Here is a 20,041-nt window from a genome sequence, read left to right on the forward strand (position 1 = left end):
AAACAGATGCGGATGCGAATTCGGAGCGGATTTCGGTTATCCATTTACACCCCTACTCTAACCTAAAAAATTTCAATTTTCGATTATACGTTTACGGGTTTCTGAATATATGAAAATCATCCATTTTCAGAGAAATTTTTATCTGGATATTATCCGACCAAATCAGGTTGTTAAGCGGACGGATACACATTTTCCGATAAAAAAAAATCCAACTACAGACACCCTCAATCAAATATGAGTACAAATTCGGAGGTGGATTTCGGCTATCCATTTACACATCTAATCACAAACTAATTAACTTCCCTCACACTTATCTATTATACACTACGAAGAGAATTCATAGGGATTATTATGATCACATCTCTGACTCATTTTGTTAAAATTTGAATGTAACCCTCCCACCTAATATGAGACTCTTAATATAGGGTGAAGAGATATAAAATTAGCAAAAACCTCAAACAAAAAAAGAAAAAGAAAAAAAGACCATGCATGCATTATGTGTTTGACATCAAATTCTTTAAAATGATTAATGTATTAGTTAGTATCATGTAAAAGAAAATTGTATCATATCAATCCGTAAGTATGAGTATAGTCAGTGCTTGATTTGGAAACCTGTATCTAGAGAAGAAATGATAATGAAAAAGATTTTAATGGTAAATCCAATATCCTTAATTATGATTTAAAAGAGACTTAAATATGATTTAAGGTTCAGTTATCTGATTTAAAACTTAATTGATAAATAATTATTTTATAAATAAGAGATCAAGTGTTTAAACCTAAAAATTTGTATCTTACCAAACACCTCTTAGTGAGGAGGTCAATGATTCGACTTTCCTTAATAGTATATATAATATATGTTTCTCTATATATAAAAAGTATCTTTTGCTAAACTAAAAAAAATTATAATTACCATTGATGTTCATAATATTAAGGGGGGAAAATGCATGCATATTGGACTCTCTAAGGTTACTACAACTTTGTCACTTACTCACCTGAAACACCACAGACACATGATGCACTACAGAGGATCCGACAAGCTCTTGTCAAATTCTCTCCATCCTTCTCTCAAAACCCACACCAAGAAGTACAACGGCACATACGATGGGAACCCCTAATGCCGGATCGTATCAAACTTAATGTAGATAAATCCTCTTTTTCAGAACCGACTCGATCAGGAATTGGTGGGATAGCACGCGACCATAATCATCAAGTGGTCTTTGCTTTTGATCAAGGAACAGGATGTCAAGATTCCCTCATCTCAGAAGCACAAGCCATTCGGCGTGGACTCTCCCTTGCACGTGATTATCAACTCTCGAATGTCCATGTGGAAAGCGATAATCAGACGCTCATGTTCACTATTCTCAATCCAACATCCAGACGCAGCTGGAAACTCCATCACTAATTTTCATCCTGGACCCCCGAAGTTTGGTCCAAGTCACTTTTAGTCCAGTTTATGTTTTCTTTTGCATATGGCTCCCCTGTGGTTTCAAAAATGATTAAATAAGGACAAACTTAACATAAACCGTTAATTTAATAATTTTTGTGACGAAAATGCTCTTTTTTTTAAAATTTTTTGTTTTAGTTTTTTTCTTTTATTTAATCTATCAAAACAAAAAATAATTATAAAAAAAACAAATAAATCGAAAATCAACCCAAAAAATGAGATAAGATGAGAAAAACTCAGGTAGATGGCAGCAGATCACCATGAAAAGAACCTGTTCTGAGAAATGGTTTTTCCTTTATTTAGTTTTTTTTCCAATTTATTTTGTTATGTTTGAATCTCCTCCTAAATTCGTTGTTCCATTTCGATTTGGGAGCAATGGGGGCAGACCACCATGAAAGAGAACCTGTTCTGAGAAATGGTTGAGACTTAAATCATTATTGAGATTTCAAGACTAGATTGTTAACAAAGGTTTTGCGACATTGAAGGATTATGTTTAAAAAGAGGAAGACAAATCGATTCAAAGTCCTGCAAAACCTGGGATATCAAGTTTAGGAAGAGGAAGACGGACCGGCAAGTTTAGGAAGAGGAAAACGGGGTAAAGGCTGTTGATTCATGATGGAAACAAATGGCTGTTGATTGAGACTAAATTTTTAGCAAAGGTTTTGCGACATTGAAGGATCAGGTTTAAGAAGAGGAAGACGGACCGATTCAAAGTCCTGCAAAACCTGGGATATCAAGTTTAGGGAGAGGATGACGGACCGGACCGATTCTGGCAAGTTTAGGAAGAGGAAAACGGGGTAAAGGTTGCTGATTCACGATGGAAACAAATTGCTGTTGATTGATCTTTCTTCTTTTCCATATTCACCATTCTTATGCTCAACGATTCTCTATGATCCTTAACAGAGCTTTTGATTTTGAAGAAGTTTTCCTTCGGTTGGGATGAATGTTTTCCCCCTTTTTTGGATTTTTCTTTCTCTCAACGTTTGAGATTTTTTCTTTAAGATTACCTGTTTGGTTTTTTTTTTTGTGGCTTCCCTTCCTTATTGTTCTAAGTTCTCATTATGTTTATTTTTGAAGTTACTTGTTTGGTATGACTGTGTTGTGATGAAGCTTATGTGGACCAGAATTTTGGATCTGGGCATCATCCTTGAATCTGAAGAGAAAATTCTTGGCTGTTAGAGCATTTCTTGTTACCTGAGTTTTTCTCATATTATCTCATTTTTTGGGTTGATTTTCGATTTATTTGTTTTTTTTAATTATTATTTGTTTTGATAGATTAAATTAAAGAAACAAACTAAAACAAATAAATTGGAAAAAAAAAAAAGATATTTTAATCATAAAAATTATTAAACTAATTTGTCTTTATTTAATCATTTTTTAAACCACAGGGGAGCCATATGCAAAAGAAAACATAAACTGGATTAAAAGTGACTTGGACCAAACCTCAAGGGGTCCAGATGAAAATTACCCCTTAATCAATGACATCATCAAGTTAGCTGAATCGCTTACTACATGTACCTTTGCTCATGTTCCCGGAAAGACAAATTTTACTATAGACAAGCTTGCAAAACCTGCAGCATTAACCTAGGATTGGTGTGTGTATAAACATTCTCCACCCTCCTTAACTTGGATCATACTCTTTGATTCCCTTATGTATAGGCTTTTTGGAGACTTCGTTCTTAATCAATAAAGTACTTACTATTACACAAAAACAAAGAAAAAAACATCCTTCGCCCGGTGAATTTTAAGGCTTTTGCTGGTGACTTTTTTGTGAGCAGGTGTTCTTATCCATAATAGAAAAAGATTTCACTGGTGATCATGACTAAAGCCATGGTCCTAAAGCTTCAGAGGTGCATCTTTTTATAACCAATAATTTGCATTCAACTTTCCAACGTTTGATTTGATTTGAGTTATGAAAAAAAAAATAAAGAGCTTTAACCTGAAGAGAACAAAAAAAACTTTGAACTTGCTGATTCATTCCCAAAGTTATCATAGATCAAATGTAAGCATCCGCGTCTTTTGATTTTTCCTTCCCAGATTTGTGTTCTGATCCACCTGCGATTACTTCTCTGTCATCTTTCCCTTCCACCAAATCATTTAAAAAATAAAAATTATCATATTAAGATTCAAGAATTCCTTTTTGAACAATCTTCTCATTTAGCATTTATCTGTTAACGTACTACTAAGAAGCTCTGTTTGATCAGGCTATTCAACCGTAACAATGGTCGAAATGGGTATTGAAGATCAATTAAGCTCTGCAATTTAGCTCATCTAACAAAATCAAACTTGATTACACGACAAATCAAAGATAAAAGAATACACAACAGAGAAGAAAACTACAGAAAAATATATATCATACGCTTGGATCTTCACCTCTTGGTTCTGCAACTTCGAGAAACCAAGACACCATATGGTGGACCAGAAACCTCAACCAGGCATCTTCCATACAGCCAATAAGATATATGGCTCAAGCCCAGATTGAATCTCACTCTAAAAGTTCCCCTTATATTATATCGAATTCGATTACTCTGCAACTGCTTTCTGAGCTCTATTGCCAGATTTGGAGGCAAATAAGCTTCGCTTGTTAACATATGAACCGAATCCAACCTCACCTCTCCGTGTCTCAAAGAGAAAGCTTGAAGGGCTTGAGTTCCAATAAGCCTGTCGAAGAAGTAGAGTTCGAATTCCAAGTAGTCAAACCTCACGTCGATCTTGCGATTAGGGTTGGAGAAGTTAGCGAGAAAGATGAAATCACCGTTTACATAATCTGCGGTATCAAAAATAACACTATTGAGGGTTGCAGAAGTGGTTTCCAGTAATGGGTACCTGGGTTTGTAGTCGAGGAAGATGATCAAGGTAAATATCCCGGCAATGATGAGAAGAAGGCTGAAGATGAGAAAAACGACAGCGCAACACCAGATGAAGGGATTTGTCCGGCGAGGCCTCCGGAGTAGGGAGGCGTTTCTTGGTTTGCCGGCGGTGGAGCTCGTCGCCGGAGGCGTTTGATTCGAGTTCAAGGATTGCTTTGATAAGACAATTTGGTTGAGAGGCGGGGGATTATAGCGCCTCTGAGGTGGTGGCGGAAGCGGTGGCGATGGTGGTGGTGGCGGCGGCGGCAGAAGAAGCAGTGGTGAATGTTTTGGGGAAAGCATCTTTGGGTTAATGGAGATGTTTTTGGTTTTGAGAAGAAACCCTTGAAAACCAGAGAAGATAATGGAGGATTTGTGATTGAACACTGTAAAGCTGAGGATTCAGGAGGATTGCTTTTCTGAAAATAAAACAAGATTATTAAAGAACCAATTAGAATTTCATGGTGAACAAAAAAGGAGCTTTAGGTGTGTAGAGACTAGAGACATGAATCAGTGGGAAGGAAACTATGACAGTATGGGACCAATGTGGAATTTTAAATTTTTTTGGGATTCGTTAAAAGGTAGTGATTCCATAATGGAGATCGAGTTGAACTTGAATGTTTCACATGCTTAAAGATTTCGATCTCGACCGTCAAAGATTTTGATCTCGATTGTCCGTTTTGCAAGTGAGTGAAAGGTGAAATGAACGGTCGAGATCCAAATCTCGGTAATCTTGACCGTAGACAAAACAGAGCTATGCATTTAATGTGCATCACTAAAGTGAAACTTAGTGGAGATCTAGAAAGTGGAAATGGTAAACCTGAAATTGGAAAGCCAATGTTTGAATATAAAAAAATATAAATTACAAAAAAGTAAATATATAACTATACAAAGATAGCTCAATCGGTATTGACTAGCACCACTCAATGAAAATATAATATTTGCTAACTTAAAAATATAATTATATAATTAAGGATTCGAGAAAGTTTCTTTGCCGTTAAATGCTCTATAAGTAGCTTTTCGATGACTATTATGGAGCTTGAAGCCATAAGAAATAGCATTCTTATTTTTAATTAATGTTGCTGATTTCTCTCTCTTGTTCATGCAATTGAACATCACAAAAAATTGCATTTGAAATCCTGTCTCTTGTTGATAGTTTGCTGCCGGAGTCGAAGATGAAAAAACAAGCAAGAAGACAGGATCAAGGTTGGGAGTCGGAAGAAAGAAGGAAAAATGAACTTTGATTAAGTATTGCATTTCTACCTTTGAATTGGAATAATGCACGTGTCATGAGTCCAATGGTGGATAGAGCTAACTGGAGGATGTAAGAACAGGAGGTGACAAAAATCCTTGTTAATAGCCCTTTGAAGTTTGAACTACCTTGCTATTTTTCTTACATTGAAATTATTGAATTACAAGCCTGGTCCGCTACCGATTTGAGGTTGGACCGGGCCGGTCCAAACAGAAATCTTGACACATGGCTACCAGAAATTCAAATTATTATTTCGATTAACAATAATTGGCGGGAGAGAAAGCCGTGAATGGACATTATATTCGTATTTAATAAGGAATAACAGACTTTGAAAAAAGTTTACCAATTTTTTTTTTCTTTTTCGTAAAACGCAAATTCCTGTAACAATTTCTCTGATAAATAAGAAGAATCAAGGAACTGTTTAGTCGTCTAAGAGTCAAGCAGAAGGAGACGTTAATCCATAAAGGTGGGAGAAGGGGAGAGAGGGTAAAAGAGAGGACAACAATGGCGGAAAAAGAAATTTGGGTTAAAGGCTACTCTTCGTCTCATCACATACTCTTAGTTGGAGAAGGAGATTTCTCTTTCGCACTGTGCTTGGCTCAGTCATTCGGTTCTGCATCTAACATCGTCGCCACATCACTCGATTCTTATGGTTTGTATTCTGATATGTTTCTCTTCTATTTATTCACCTAATCCCCTTACTCCCTTTTTCTGAATTTTTGTTTTTTGTTTGTCACTACTAGGGTTTTACTTTTACTCATTCCTTTGTTACAGATGCTGAATCTTTGATGGGTTTCTTACCAATATCTGTTTCTGAATCTATGAAATCGTTTCTCTCGATCCAAATATCTTGCTCTTCTTTAGGTTGTCTGAAATTTTGTTCTTCTTCTCAACCCTAGTGGTTACTGTTTACTTGTTACTGTTCTTATTTTTCGTTATTTACGGAACTGATAAAAGTCTGATCTTGTTGCTGCAACTGAAGCTTTGACGTTTTAATCTCTATATCTTTTTTTTCCAACTTCAGATTAGTGTCCTTTAGGTATAGGTTTTTGGTGGGATCTAATCCAGATTGAATTCCGTACATTTATGGCGACCACTAGTGAATCTGTGGAGATGCCTAGAACGAAATGAAGATGGGTGAAACCGGTCTTCTGCTTGAAAATAGATATCTTACCCTGTATTTGTCTGAATATTTGTTCTTCTTGTTTATACTTCATTCCTTGAATATTTGATTAATTCATTACAGGTCTGACTCTGGTTCGTTTCTTTTGTTGAAAAAATATTGTCTTCCTTATAGTTGATCTGAATAATTATTCCTCTTCAGAGCTTTCTTTGTTAGGGAATATTTGATGTTTTACCAATATTTATTTCGATTCTGTGAAAACTTTTCTCCTGTTGGAAATGTAGAATATCTTACTCTTTTCCTGAGTTTTCTCTTCATGAAATCTTCAAACAGAGGATGTCATCAAAAAATACAAGGAAGGCAAATCGAATTTGGAAAAACTAAAGAAACTGGGAGCAGCTCTTCTGCATAAAGTCGATGCTACCAAGATGAAAGTTCACACTGACCTGAATGGGCAGAAATTCGACTGGATTATCTTTAACTTTCCTCATGCAGGTTTCCATCGAAGAGAATGTGACCACTATATGATTGGGTATGCTTCATTAAGACTGTCATTTGTCCATTCCATTGTCTCCTTAAATTTACTAACAAACCAAGTGATTTATATAGGAGGCACCGGCGTTTGATGGGAGGATTTTTCAGAAATGCAAAGGATATACTTCGGTCGTATGGTGCGATTCATGTCAACCACAAGACTGGTGACCTATATTCCCATTGGAATCTTGAAGAACTTGCTGACTTGGCCTGCCTGAAATTAGATGGTCGTGGCGAGTTCAAGAAAGATGATTATCCTGGTTATAACAATAAGAGAGGAGATGGACCAGATTGTGATGAGCCCTTTCGTTTGGGGGAATGCAGAACCTTCACGTTCATCCACAATGGGAGGAAAGAAACTCTGGGTATGATGGACAGAGGGGCTTATGATAGAAGGGGAGAAACCTCTACTCAAATTCAAGGGATAACGTTTCAGTATTCTCATGACATGGTTGGTTGTAAGAGGAAAAGAGAAAATTTGACCCAAGTGCAAGAGATTCCACATTGTAATCCTCATCTGAGAAGAGAAACCTTAAGTGTGAGGGAGCTTGTAAATAAATATGGGAGTGGAGGACCTTTGGCTAAAATTCAAGAGACGCCACTTCAGTGGCTTCACAATCCTCATCATACTATCATCTATCCTCGAACAGATTCCATTTTTAACAAGCAAGAGATCCCACATCGTATTTGTGGACCACTGAAGCAGTTTAATGGATCGAGAATTGATTTGATGGATGGTCTCCGTTGCAGGCAGATTGGAGATGACCAATTCAAAGACCAAAGTTCTAGAATCACTGAGTCTTCAAATTTAAGGGTCAATACTAGAGTTTTGGAGACTGATGTTGGCAGGGCAGATCGGTTTCCTGCTTATGAGTTTCGTGGAGGTCTTTTTTTCCGGAAAGGGTAATGCCATTGCCACCATGTTCAAAACCAATTGTGATTATGTAAATGTGGGAAGGTTTTGAGGGTTATCATGTTTGTATCACCTACTAGTTCTTTGAATGGTTTCTTGCTTTGTCTTTGTACTATACTTTTTTTTTTTTTTTTTTTTTTTTTTTTTTTGTAAACAACAAATTTATTTAAAGCGCGGGGTGGGGTGAACATAATTCCACCAACTACTCAGTGGAAATCAGCCATGCTTTTGGGCTTGAAACCGAAAGGGCGTTCCTCGCTAAGAGATCTACAATTACATTAGAATTCTTAGAGATAAAGGTAGGGATACAATGCATGAAGTTATCCATTAAATAATAGATATCTTGGATCAAGGGCTCCATTATCATCGGGGTTGAATCTCACTTTCAAGATACTTAATTATCTGCTTACAGTCTGATTCAATTAGAATTGACTCATATTCATATGCAAACACCTCTAGTAGTTTTGTTGTAAAAGCAATAATTTTTCATTCTTCAGTAGAATTATAATTGTCCAAATAATGATGAAGCACCCAAGGGTTTACCTTCAGCATCTCTAATAATAATGTCAACATCACCCTTCTTTATTTTCTCAACCCATGATGCTTCAGTATTTACTTTCACAAAACCATTTGGAGGAGGTACCCAAGGTAGCTGATCACTTTCTTCACATATAACCCCTCTATTTGAAGTTGGTTTGGTCATTGTTATGATAATCCCAAAACTCTTCCATGGTATAAACCTCCTTTTCAATTACTTCTTGAGATTTCCATGTCCTTTCTCCCATGATGCGATCATTTCTAGCTTTCCATAACCACCACGCTTCAAAGGAACTACGACTTTTTATAATTTATGCTTCTTTAATGCCTAATTTGTTGAAATTCTTCCATATAATAATTAATTTTTGTAAAGATTTACATTTGTCATTCGAGATTCTCCAAGAAAGGGGAGAACAGGACCATATTCTCTTTGCAAACGGACAATGTAGTAGTACATGGGAGGTTGTTTTCTCTTCCAAACTGTATTCTTTACATAATGCATCTACTCCATCCTTCTTAGAAATTAAGTTGGTGGTAGTTGCTAGGCATTCATTACAAGATTTTCAAACGAAATTTCTAAATGTGACGATCTTTCACGATATATTGCTGAATCAACTGATACATCACCGAATTTTGCTATATATTGTCAAAATCTCGATATTTTGGAATTATTGAATTACAAGCCCGGTTCGATACCGATTTGATATTGGACGGGGCGGTCCAGTCCGAAATCTTGGTTGAAGGCTACCGTGAATTCAAAATCTTGTTTTGATTAAGAATAATTGGCGGGAGAGAAAGCCGTGAATGGACATTATCGTATTTAATAAGGAACAACACACTTTGAAAAGAGTTTATCAATTTTTTTTTTTAAAACGCAAATTACTGTAACAATTTCTGGGATAAATAAGAAGAATCGAGAAACTGCTTAGTTGTCTAAGAGTCAAGCAGAAGGAGCCGTTACTCCATCAAGGTGGGAGAAGGGGAGAGAGGGCAAAAGAGAGGACAACAATGGCGGAAGAAGGATTATGGGCTAAAGGCTATTCTTCGATAAAAAAGTGAAAAAGGGCCAGAAAAACCGTGATTAAGAAAATGAGAAACGGAATGGACATACGTATAATAAGGAATAACACACTTTAAAAAGTTTATCAAATTTTTTAAAAAACGGGGGGGGGGGGGCCCCCCCGGGGGGGGGGGGGGGGGGGGGGGGGGGGGGGCAATGGGGAAGAAGGATTATGGGCTAAAGGCTATTCTTCGTCTCATCAAATACTCTTAGTTGGAGAAGGAGATTTCTCTTTCGCACTGTGCTTGGCTCAGTCATTCGGTTCTGCATCTAACATCGTCGCCACATCACTCGATTCCTATGGTTTCTCCTCTGTTCCCCTTTTCTGTATTTTGTTTCTTTATTTGTCACTACTAGGGTTTTTTTTTGGTAAACACTGGTAGGGTTTTACTTTGACTGGGTGGTTCTTCTCTTACTCATTCCTTTGTTACTGATGCTGAATCTTTAATGGGTTTCTTATCAATATTTGTTTCTGAATCTGTGAAATCGTTTCTTTCGATCCAAATATCTTGCTTTTCTTTAAGTTGCCTGAAATTTTGTTCTTCTTCTCAACCCAAGTGTTTACTGTTTACTTGTTGCTGTTCTTATTTTTCGGGATTTACAGAACTGATAGAAGCATGATACTGTTGCTGCAACTGAAGCTTTAACGTTTTAATCTCTGTATCTATTTTTTACAACTTCAGATAAGTGTCCTTTAAGTAAGGTTTTTGGATGGATCGAATCCAGATTGCATCCCGTACATCTATGGCGACCACTAGTGAATCTGTAGAGATGTTCAGAACGAAATGAAGATGGGTGATGCCCGACTCACTTTGATCAAGATTCATCATTGCTTACCAGCGAAAACGATGGTGGCGTCAACATTTCATTGAAGACCCTGGTTTTTTTAGTAAAGAAAACTCAAGAGTAGTTTATCAAGTAATTTTTTTATATATTTTTATAAGTCTTTTTTTCTAGTCTTTGAAACCGAGCTTCTATTTGAAAATAGATATCTTACCCTCTGAATCTTTGTTCTTCTTGTTGATACTTCATTCCTTGAACATTTAATTAATTCGTTACAGTTTTGTTTCTTTTGTTGAAGAAATATTATATTCCTTTAGTTGATCTGAATAATTATTCCTCTTCAGAGCTTTCTTTATCTGAGTGTTTTACTAATATTTATTTCGATTCTGTGAAAACTTTTCTTCTGTTGGAAATGTAGAATATCCTACTCTTTTCCTGAGTTTTCTCTTCATGAAATCTTCAAACAGAGGATGTCATTAAAAAATACAAGAAAGGCAAATCTAATTTGCAAAAACTAAAGAAACTGGGAGCAGCTCTTCTTCATAAAGTCGATGCTACCAAGATGAAATTTCACAGTGACCTGAATGGGCAGAAATTCGACTGGATTATCTTTAACTTTCCTCATGCAGGTTTCCATGGAAGAGAAGATGATCCTTGTATGATTAGGTATGCTTCGTTAAGACTCTCATGTGTCCATTCCATTGTCTCCTTAAATTTACTAACAAACAAAGTGATTTCTATAGGAGGCACCAGCGTTTGATGGGAGGATTTTTCAAAAATGCAAAGGCTATACTTCGGTGGTGTGGTGCGATTCATGTCAACCACAAGACTGGTGACCCATATTCCCGTTGGAATCTTGAAGAACTTGCTAACTTGGCCTGGCTGGAATTCATTGGTTGTGGCGAGTTCAAGAAAGATGATTATCCTGGTTATAACAATAAGAGAGGACATGGACCAAAATGTGATAAGCCCTTTCATTTGGGGCAATGCAGTACCTTCAAGTTCATCCACACTAGGAGGAAAGAAAATCTGGGCATGATGAACATAGGTGCTTATGATATAAGGAGAGGACCTTTTACTCAAATTCAAGGGATGCCGCTTCAGTATCCTCATTGTGTGAGAAGGGAAGCTCGAGGTGTGATGGACATGGTTGGTCCTTTGACCCAAGTTCAAGAGATTCCACACCACAATCCTCATATGAGAAGAGAAACGTTTAGTATGAGGCGAGCTTGTGAATTGTTACAGGAGCAGAAGACCTTTGGCTGAAATTCGAGAGAGGCCGCTTCAGAATCCTCATCATACTATCAGCTATCCTCGAACAGATTCCATTTTTAACAGGCAAGAGATCTGGCATCCTATTAATGAATCAAGAATTGGTTTCATGGATCATCTCCGTTGCAGACAGATTGGAGATGAACCATTCAAAGACCAGAGTTCTAGAATCACTGAGTTTTCAAATTTATGGGCGTATCCTAGAGTTTTTGAGACTGATATTGGCAGGGCAGATATGTTCCCTGCTTGTGAGGTTCGTGATGGTTTTGTTTTTCGGTAAGGCTAATGCCATCATGTTCAAATCTTCTCTTAAAGTTTGTGAAATTGATAGGTTTCTTCGTTTGACCTCTTTAGAAATCTTATCAATCCGGCAATATGGAGATTCAAATGAAATTCTTCGCCATTTTGATTCTATTTGTATCTATTTTCGCTCAATACCTTTCTTTTACTCATATGGCTCAAGATGCAAGTCTCAACCCTAAACACTAAGATCCTTATTTCAAACCTATTTATACCAAGCATTCTTCTTATGGTTAGATCCAATTTCCAGGTCCTTGTAGAAATGAAAAATAATTTCACGCTTCTTCCTTTTGGGAAGGTAGGCTTGACGACCTATTGATTGCAGCTTTCTCTAGACCTCTAGAAAAGCAAAAAAAAAGAGAGGCTCAAATGGTATGATCTTTTTGTCACCCCATAATGAAAGAGGCGATCTTGTAGTTCTTGGTATGTGAAGGTGCGTTTTTAGGTGCTCATTTTTCCCATTGAGGCCGAACCAAAACATATGTTCGAGAGATAGTTGTCCATACATTGATAAGGGATATATGGATTCTCAAGAAGAGATGAGATATGGTGGAACCCTCCAGACTTCCCGGATCCCACGAGTGAATATAAAGTTTGATCCACATTGGATCTCACTTAAATCACCCTATCTATCCTCCTGAGGAGAAGTTTGGTTTCAAACTCCGGTTTGAGTAGGAGGAGTACACCATGCCAATGTGCCTTGGATGATCTATATCTCCGGGTCAGGCACTAATGAACACATTGAACTATTCATGGGTGGCTGAGTAGCACTTTATTCAAACATACCTCACATATTTAGAAGAATTTGTCACAAAAAAAAAAAGAAGAATGAGGATGGGAGGTCATTTCTTCTCACTTGAACATTTCCCCAAATTCTTTGAGTTCATTAGAAGCATCCAAGGGCAAGCAAAATTGGTTATTAGAGTCGGTTAGAATTAGGGGTTTTGGTTTACAAATTTGTAAAATATTAAACTTTAAAATGTAAAATGAGAAATTAATAATTATGAATACGCCCCTGCCATTTTAATTGCATCCTTTCGATTATATTTTGTTGATGTATCAAAATCTGGGCCTTTGGTAGCTGGTTGTAGTCTTGTTGCAAATAAAAATCCGTAGTGCTGAACCTCTGGAAGCCAACTTGAACTAGCATCAGTTGTCTTATTATAAGAAGGTTTAATAACCTGGAAGGCCTAGAAGACCTTAGAGTTGTATGGGAATGAGATTCAGTATTCAACATGATTGCAAAATGTTTTGAGCCAACAATATTAAAGTGGTAATATGTGACTCAGGGTCTTAGTTTTTCCATAAATTCGGCCGAGTTTTGGCTATTCTAGTGGTGGGCGAAACGATATTGGGGGTAAAATTGAGATGGTCCAAAAATTGTCAAAAATTTAGCAATATTTAATGATATATCGCTAAATCAACTTATATATCCCCGAATTTCACGCTATATTGTCAAAATCTCGATATTTTGGAGATCTCTTGGGATTTATTTAGCAATTCTATAATGAAATCTTCGAGGTCAATGGACAATTTTACTAATTCTGTCTCAATGATTTAAGCTTCAAAAGACAATGTGCCAAATGTGGTCAAGGAGGAGAATCTACATAAAATAATTTTTGAAAATAATTCAAATTAGGAAGATATTTTGTAGCAAAATATTCAAGATCAATTAGCAAAATTATCAATTATATATCCCAGTGATTTAGGCCTCAAAAGGTAACCTGCCAAATATGTTAGAGAAGAGCATATAAATAAAATAATATATGAAAAAAATTTAAATTATCAAGGAATTCAGAAATGGAATCTTCAAAGTCAACAAGTAATCTTTTCAATTATGACCTAATGATTTAAGCCTCATAAGATAACATGTTAACTTGTTAAGAAGGAAAATTTACATCCAAGAATTTAGAAAAAATAATTCAAATTTACTAAGTATTGTAATAAAATTAGGGTGGACACTAAATTTGGGTAAAAAAACCAAAAATACCCCTAAAATGGAAGGGTCAAAATTTGCTGAAATAAGGGCCAAATCTTGTAGAAATTTCAGCGAAATTTCGCCAGATAGCGAACCGGTGAACTCTGGCAAAATTTAATTTCTTGCTTAGGTTAGAACCTTATTAAGAACGAAATTGCTTCAGTCATGTGCATTTACGATCAGGCAAATTTCGAACCTTCGAATTCAAATTCAAGCAACGGCCAACGACAATAAATACGCCTCGCACCTGCAGCCGAGTGCATAAGCAACCAGAAACGACGCCACCTACGAGACCGAGGTGGGCCAAGATGCTCAATAAGTATTGCATGACCGAATAATTCAAGGAGGGGCGCACTGCAGGGAGGGTCCTTTTTTTTTTTTTTTTTTTTTTTGGTAAACAGCCGTTCTTTTAAATAATTAAAAAAAAGTACAAGCTGCATGAGTACACAAAGTTTGAAACGAACCAAGGAGCGGCATATGACCAAACTGTCGTACATGCAATTGACAGGGCCAGCCAGGGTAAGGGTTGGGTCAGGCCTAAAATGGATCGCGTCCACAATACCCCTAGAACAAACACCCACAAAGGGGGAGATACAAACACCCACATAGGGGGAGATACATATAATACCCACATAGGGGAACCTACAAAACGCCGTGGGCGGACACAAAACTCCTATAGGTATGGCGATGGTAGCAAAGAAAGTGCGGAGAAGGTGTAGACCGCGCATCCGACTGGGTCGGGATAGGCTCGACCGTGAAGTAACTTGTACCCAAAGTTGGAGTTGTTCACAGGGGGGCGCGGGGTGCACAAAGAAACGACGCTCCCCGGCTACGTGCACAAGGAAACGGTGTAAGCCTGTAACCAAAGGAGCTGTTATGAAAAAAAAGAAAAATAAAAAGAAAACAAGAAACAAAACAAAGCACTGCAACCACAGATCTAAGGGGAAACCCTAGATCTGGTTATTAACGGGGAGAAAGCGGGAAAGAGGGAGGCGGAGACGGGAAAGAGGAGCAGGAGATGCCGGGAGAGAGAAACCGATAGAAACAGAGAAAACGGGATAGAGCAATAGAGAGGGCGGGAGAGAGAACAGAGAGAAACAGAAAACGGGAGAGAGAAAAACAGAGAGGGAAAACGGGAGAGAGAAACAGCGAGGGAAAACGAGAGAGAGAAACAGAGAGGGCGGGATATAGAAAACGGGAGAGAGAAAACGAGAAGGAGAAACAGAGAGGGTGGGAGAGAGAAAACGGGCGGGATACAGAAACAACGAGGGAAACGGGATACAGAAAACGGGATACAGAGAGGAATAGAGAGGGCGACGATTTCCTTACCACATCTAGAGAAACGGGGAGGGAAAACGAGAGAGAGAAACAGAGAGGGCGGGATACAGAAAACGGGAAGGAGAAACAAAGAGGGTGGGAGAGAGAAACAGAGAGAACAGGGGAGAGAAAGGGAGAGAGAAACGGGAAGGAGAAACAGAAGGGAAAGAGAGAGAAGCGGGAAACGAAAGGAGGACAGGGGAGGCGGAGAGACTACTCAGGCGAGTCTCTCCGCCTCAAGCTGCTCGATCGGGAGGAGTTGCAGAGCGGCGACTTCGTTTAGAAATGTCTTAGGGAGGGTCCTTTTAAGTAGATGACTCGTCGGCCGTCGAAGCGGGACTTCTTTGGGAAAAAGAACTTGAATAACTTGAATTAAATTTGAATTTTATTTAAATTCGTTCGTAAATTTAAATTTTAATTAAAGTTTAATTTGAATGGACTAATTATTGGGTTATTTAATAGCACATTGCAAAATTATAAGAGAGAATTTAAGGGAAAGAAATTATGGAGAATGTGGATCATAAATTACGGAACATGCATCGATCCAATACAGAAAAGCGGCAAAAGAGCGTTAAGGGCACTGCAGAACGTACCATACTGAGTTCGCATTAATGGCGCTAATGGTTGCATGCTCTTGTTACTAGACTCGTCTGTAATGGGAGCTGAGAAGACAGCGAAAGAGGTGAGAGCAAACTACTCATTACTAAACTGCGCAGACACCACGCCGTCCAGAAGCGCTTACTGAAATCGAGGCAAATAGGTGATGATGTTTCTAGAGACCAAAACCAGCAAGAACGAAGCGTCACACCTTCCCTTTTCTTTTCTCTTCATTTACCAGTGGAAAACTCTAATGGTGTTCTTTATAGAACAAGAAACCATCTTCATGCTCTGAAAATATATTGTTCTCGGATTAAACCATTGACTTCATGCTCTGAAAATATATTGTTCTCGGATTCTCGCAGGAAAAAGGGACTAGCGAAGTGTGAAGAAGGCTGAGGGTGCATCAATGGCGAAAGAAATGCGTAGAAGAAGTGGAAGGTTTAAACCCTATTCTAGGAGTGGAAGGCTTAAACCCTATTATAGTAGTGAACGCTGTTCTAGAAATGGAAGGTTTAAACACTATTATTCCTCTCATCAAATCCTTTTAGTTGGAGAAGGAGATTTTTCTTTCGCATTGTGTCTAGCTCGAGCATTCGGTTCTGCCTCTAACATTGTTGCTACGTCTCTCGATTCTTATGGTGGGTTCCATTCAACTACTAGTTTCTGCATTTATGCACTCAGTTTTCTTGCCTTGCAACAGTTTCTGCATTTATATACTCAGTTTTCACTGGATTTTCATATTCAAAATCAACTTAGGTTATTGGGTCATTGGGTTCTCTGTTTAATAAATTATTCTTTGGTTTCTCTGATAATCTTGTAGATGTGTTGAAACTAAGAATGGCATCTGTTTGTCTGCTCGATACAAGGATCGAACTACGAATCATTAAAAACTGATCATTTTGCATCACCTTAATATCGGTATTCGTTGATTTTGTTCTTCTGCGGTTTTTTTCTGAAAGCTCGAACTACATTATTGGGGTTTTCTTTCTTCATTGCCACTAGTATTCTCTTCGTATCTTGTTTCATTGTTTATTTAGCAGCTTCTTGGGAAAACAGAATGTATTGTAAAACCTAAAATTTCTCGTTTAATCTTTTCATGGGTTTCGCTTCGTATTATTGAACTGAAATAATTTCCTCAACAGATTCTGTGATCAGAAAGTATAGAAAAGCCAAATCAAACATGGAAAGCTTAAGGGCATTAGGAGCAGTGGTGTTGCACAGAGTAGACGCCACCAGAATGGAAGCTGACCTGAGAATGTGGAAATTTGATAGGATTATCTTTAACTTCCCTCATGCAGGTTTCCATGGAAGGGAAGATGATGCCCGTGTTATCGAGTAAGCTTTATTGATAATTACGACTTTCTCATTCCATTATTTGTAAATTCAAATGTTTGTTTGTGGGAGCAATTATAAGGATGTCAATTCATATGATGTATCCAATGCAATTACAACCAATTAGGCAGCAAAATGACATAGATGAATTATACCATACCAATATTGTTCCAAATTGTTGAGTATGACTTATGCTTCTCATTGTGTTGCCTACCGATGTGGGCCTCGGAGTTTCTTTATAGTTTGGGTTTGTTATTCTCTTGTAACCGAATGTTGCATGTTGTTGTTTTTTAGAAGAATATGGTGAAAAACCTAATGCTGGACGTAGCATCACATTGAGGTGAACCATGGTAAAATCTGTGTCTTCTTCCTTGTTTTCTACTCGATTTGTGTGTGATTGATCACTTCTAATTCTATATATATATATATATATATATATATATATATATGCTTTTGTTGGCGGAAAAAATAATTCATTACCAAAGAACCCCAAGGGGAGAGTTTGTAAAGTAAGTAGCAAAAATGGAGAACTGAGAGGTAACAACAATCTATCAGTTCCTTGGGCATGATAATGGTATGAGATAAATATATTTGATACCAAACAGATGCGTTACTGTCGGCACTTTTATGTATTACAAACCATTTTTCAGTTTGGCCATTTTATTTTTGTGCACTATAACCTTAGGTTTATATATATATATGTGTGTGTGTGTGAGTGCTTGGTATATTTCCACACAAGCTCAACTAACTTGGATTCTTAAGAAAAGTTGTCAAGAAAAATATGGTTCTTTGTGCATAGAGGTTCTTGCACTTGCATTTACTCTGCTCAAAATATATTTCTCAGTTTTAAATGTTCTTGAATTTTTTTTATGGCTGAGTCATATTATTTTAAGCAAAAGCTTGTTGTTAAGATGGGCCTAATGTGCATGTATGCTTCATTATCATCACGATTTTTCTTCTTCTTTGTAAGTTGCATTGAACATGCACTATAAAAACATTTTGTGATGTACTGCTAGATTTTATTAGATCAACTGGGGGCCAGTTCTTGTAAAATCTTGAACAAAACCAACTCAACTGGCCAAAAGATAGATCCTCTAGGAATTTTGATTAGCATGTTGTGGTTAAAAGTGATGCAATTTAGAATGTCTCAGTTTTTTGGGGTTTTTGTTTGACCTGAGATTTAAATGGCAAGATCATGATGGGCTAGAGTGATTTTGGGTTAAGTTAGGGACCAAACAAAGCTTTGTACGAAAAGTTGTCACAAAGATGTATAATAGAGATGTAGGGTGAGAGTCTTGAACCCAACTGATGATATTGAGATATGATCCCTAAAGTTTGGTTCTGTTCTAATGGGTGGATTTAGGGGATTTAGGGTCAATTTCTTTCGTCATTTTAATTTCTCAGTTAACTTTAGTTACTTTGTTTGTTAAAACTTGAGTTAAATTAATCAGAGTCCAGATCCTCTACCCTACGATAGAAACCTGAATGCAAGTTTTTGTAGCCCCGAGTCAAGGTTGACCTCGAAGCAGAGGCCCAGCAACCCTGCCACTCTGCTTGTGTGGAAACCTTAGGCACTGGGTTTGCCCTTTTGATGTGAACTATGAAATCATGTCCAACATTGATCATTTCTTTACAGGATGCACAGGAATTTGGTGGAACAATTTTTCTGGAATGCAAGTAGAATGCTTCAGCCCTTTGGTGAGGTTCATGTGAACCACAAAACTACTGGCCCGTTTGGCCATTGGAATCTTGAAAAACTTGCTTACTGGCATTCGCTAGAACTGATCGAGTGTGTTGAGTTCAAGATAGCTGATTATCCTGGTTATAACAACAAAAGAGGAGATGGACCAAGATGTGATAAAGCCTTTCCTTTAGGGAAATGTAGTACATTCATGTTCATCCTCTCCTGCAGTAAGAAGAGAGAACGTTTGGGTTTGGAGGGCTCAGGTTGTTATAACTCTAGTGGGTTAGCTCATTATTGCAGCAGTTGGTCACAAACTTATCAAGAGATGGCACCTCAAATCCCTCATCATGCTTTGCAATCATATCCAGCCTTTGCTTTTTCAGGAGTTGTTTTTCACTCAGATCCGAACCTTGATTATGTGCTTTGATGTAGGATGAACTCAAGAGAGTATATCTATCTGATGGCTTCTTTTTGGAAAGGGTAATGCCACTGTGATTATGTACAGGTGGGGGAAGTTTTTGAGGATTATCAAGTCTGTATAACCAGTTCTGTGAATGGTATGCATCTTTTGTACTGCATTTCCGGGCTAGTTGGACCTGGCAAAGATGTGATTTTGTAGTTTTTTTATGGTACACAAAGTTACTTAATCTCAAGTGTTGATCAATAGGTTAAAACTTTTCTATTAATTTGCGTGTGGAAAGAGTACTTATATCAGAATGACACGCTTGATTTTCCAGAATGGGCTTTTATTCCACTGCTGCATTAGGCTAATGACATTCATATGATCTGTTTCCTAAGAACAATCACACAACAAAAGAAAGAAACAAAATAAACACAGAAACATGCAATATTTTTCAAGGTAAGAAATTCACGCTATCAATCTACTAATTTCAGCACTCCCAAATCAGTTCCAGAAGAGTTATATATTTATATAAAAAACTCCTAGCTTATACATAACAATGCCTACCACAGGAACCCTCAGCAAAATAAAGTATTATTTCACCATGCTTTGGTTCCGCTCCAACTTCGAAACAAAGCTTTTCAGTCATCTCCAGTTATTCTT

At 37.4% G+C, this 20,041-nt stretch overlaps 3 protein-coding genes and 1 pseudogene across 3 annotated transcripts; 3 read left to right on the top strand and 1 right to left on the bottom strand.

The window, feature by feature from the left end:
- Positions 1 to 3,209: 3,209 nt before the first annotated feature.
- Positions 3,210 to 4,850, bottom strand: LOC149003093 (Late embryogenesis abundant (LEA) hydroxyproline-rich glycoprotein family). The gene has a single exon (XM_089137816.1). The coding sequence runs from the start codon at positions 4,594 to 4,596 to the stop codon at positions 3,814 to 3,816; it is 783 nt and encodes a 260-aa protein (XP_088993942.1). The 5' UTR covers positions 4,597 to 4,850; the 3' UTR covers positions 3,210 to 3,813.
- Positions 4,851 to 5,986: 1,136 nt separating this feature from the next.
- Positions 5,987 to 8,189, top strand: LOC149003094 (uncharacterized protein At4g26485-like). The gene is made up of 3 exons (XM_089137901.1): positions 5,987 to 6,197; positions 7,002 to 7,200; positions 7,278 to 8,189. Exons 1-3 carry the CDS (start codon positions 6,050 to 6,052, stop codon positions 8,107 to 8,109), a joined length of 1,179 nt encoding a protein of 392 aa, XP_088994027.1. The 5' UTR covers positions 5,987 to 6,049; the 3' UTR covers positions 8,110 to 8,189.
- A 1,689-nt stretch (positions 8,190 to 9,878) lies between these two features.
- On the top strand, positions 9,879 to 12,161 carry LOC149003095 (heavy metal-associated isoprenylated plant protein 41-like). The gene is made up of 3 exons (XM_089137658.1): positions 9,879 to 10,015; positions 10,963 to 11,161; positions 11,239 to 12,161. The coding sequence occupies exons 2-3, from the start codon at positions 11,058 to 11,060 to the stop codon at positions 11,759 to 11,761; spliced, it is 627 nt and encodes a 208-aa protein (XP_088993784.1). The 5' UTR covers positions 9,879 to 10,015; positions 10,963 to 11,057; the 3' UTR covers positions 11,762 to 12,161.
- Positions 12,162 to 16,368: 4,207 nt separating this feature from the next.
- Positions 16,369 to 19,405, top strand: LOC149003096 (uncharacterized protein At4g26485 pseudogene; annotated as a pseudogene).
- The last annotated feature ends 636 nt before the right edge of the window (positions 19,406 to 20,041 follow it).

The sequence above is a fragment of the Hakea prostrata genome, chromosome 10 (genome assembly GCF_041222555.1).
Source record: "Hakea prostrata isolate BN-2017 chromosome 10, UWA_Hpros_2, whole genome shotgun sequence".
In the NCBI taxonomy this organism is placed as follows: domain Eukaryota; kingdom Viridiplantae; phylum Streptophyta; class Magnoliopsida; order Proteales; family Proteaceae; genus Hakea; species Hakea prostrata.

Excerpts from the sequence above, each read along its gene's own strand:
- LOC149003093 (XM_089137816.1), bottom strand. The coding sequence starts at position 4,596 with ATGCTTTCCCCAAAACATTCACCACTGCTTCTTCTGCCGCCGCCGCCA.
- LOC149003094 (XM_089137901.1), top strand. The coding sequence starts at position 6,050 with ATGGCGGAAAAAGAAATTTGGGTTAAAGGCTACTCTTCGTCTCATCAC. Across the intron at positions 6,198-7,001 it reads CACATCACTCGATTCTTATG|AGGATGTCATCAAAAAATAC; the intron begins GTTTGTATTCTG and ends ATCTTCAAACAG. Across the intron at positions 7,201-7,277 it reads TGTGACCACTATATGATTGG|GAGGCACCGGCGTTTGATGG; the intron begins GTATGCTTCATT and ends TGATTTATATAG.
- LOC149003095 (XM_089137658.1), top strand. The coding sequence starts at position 11,058 with ATGAAATTTCACAGTGACCTGAATGGGCAGAAATTCGACTGGATTATC. Across the intron at positions 11,162-11,238 it reads GATGATCCTTGTATGATTAG|GAGGCACCAGCGTTTGATGG; the intron begins GTATGCTTCGTT and ends TGATTTCTATAG.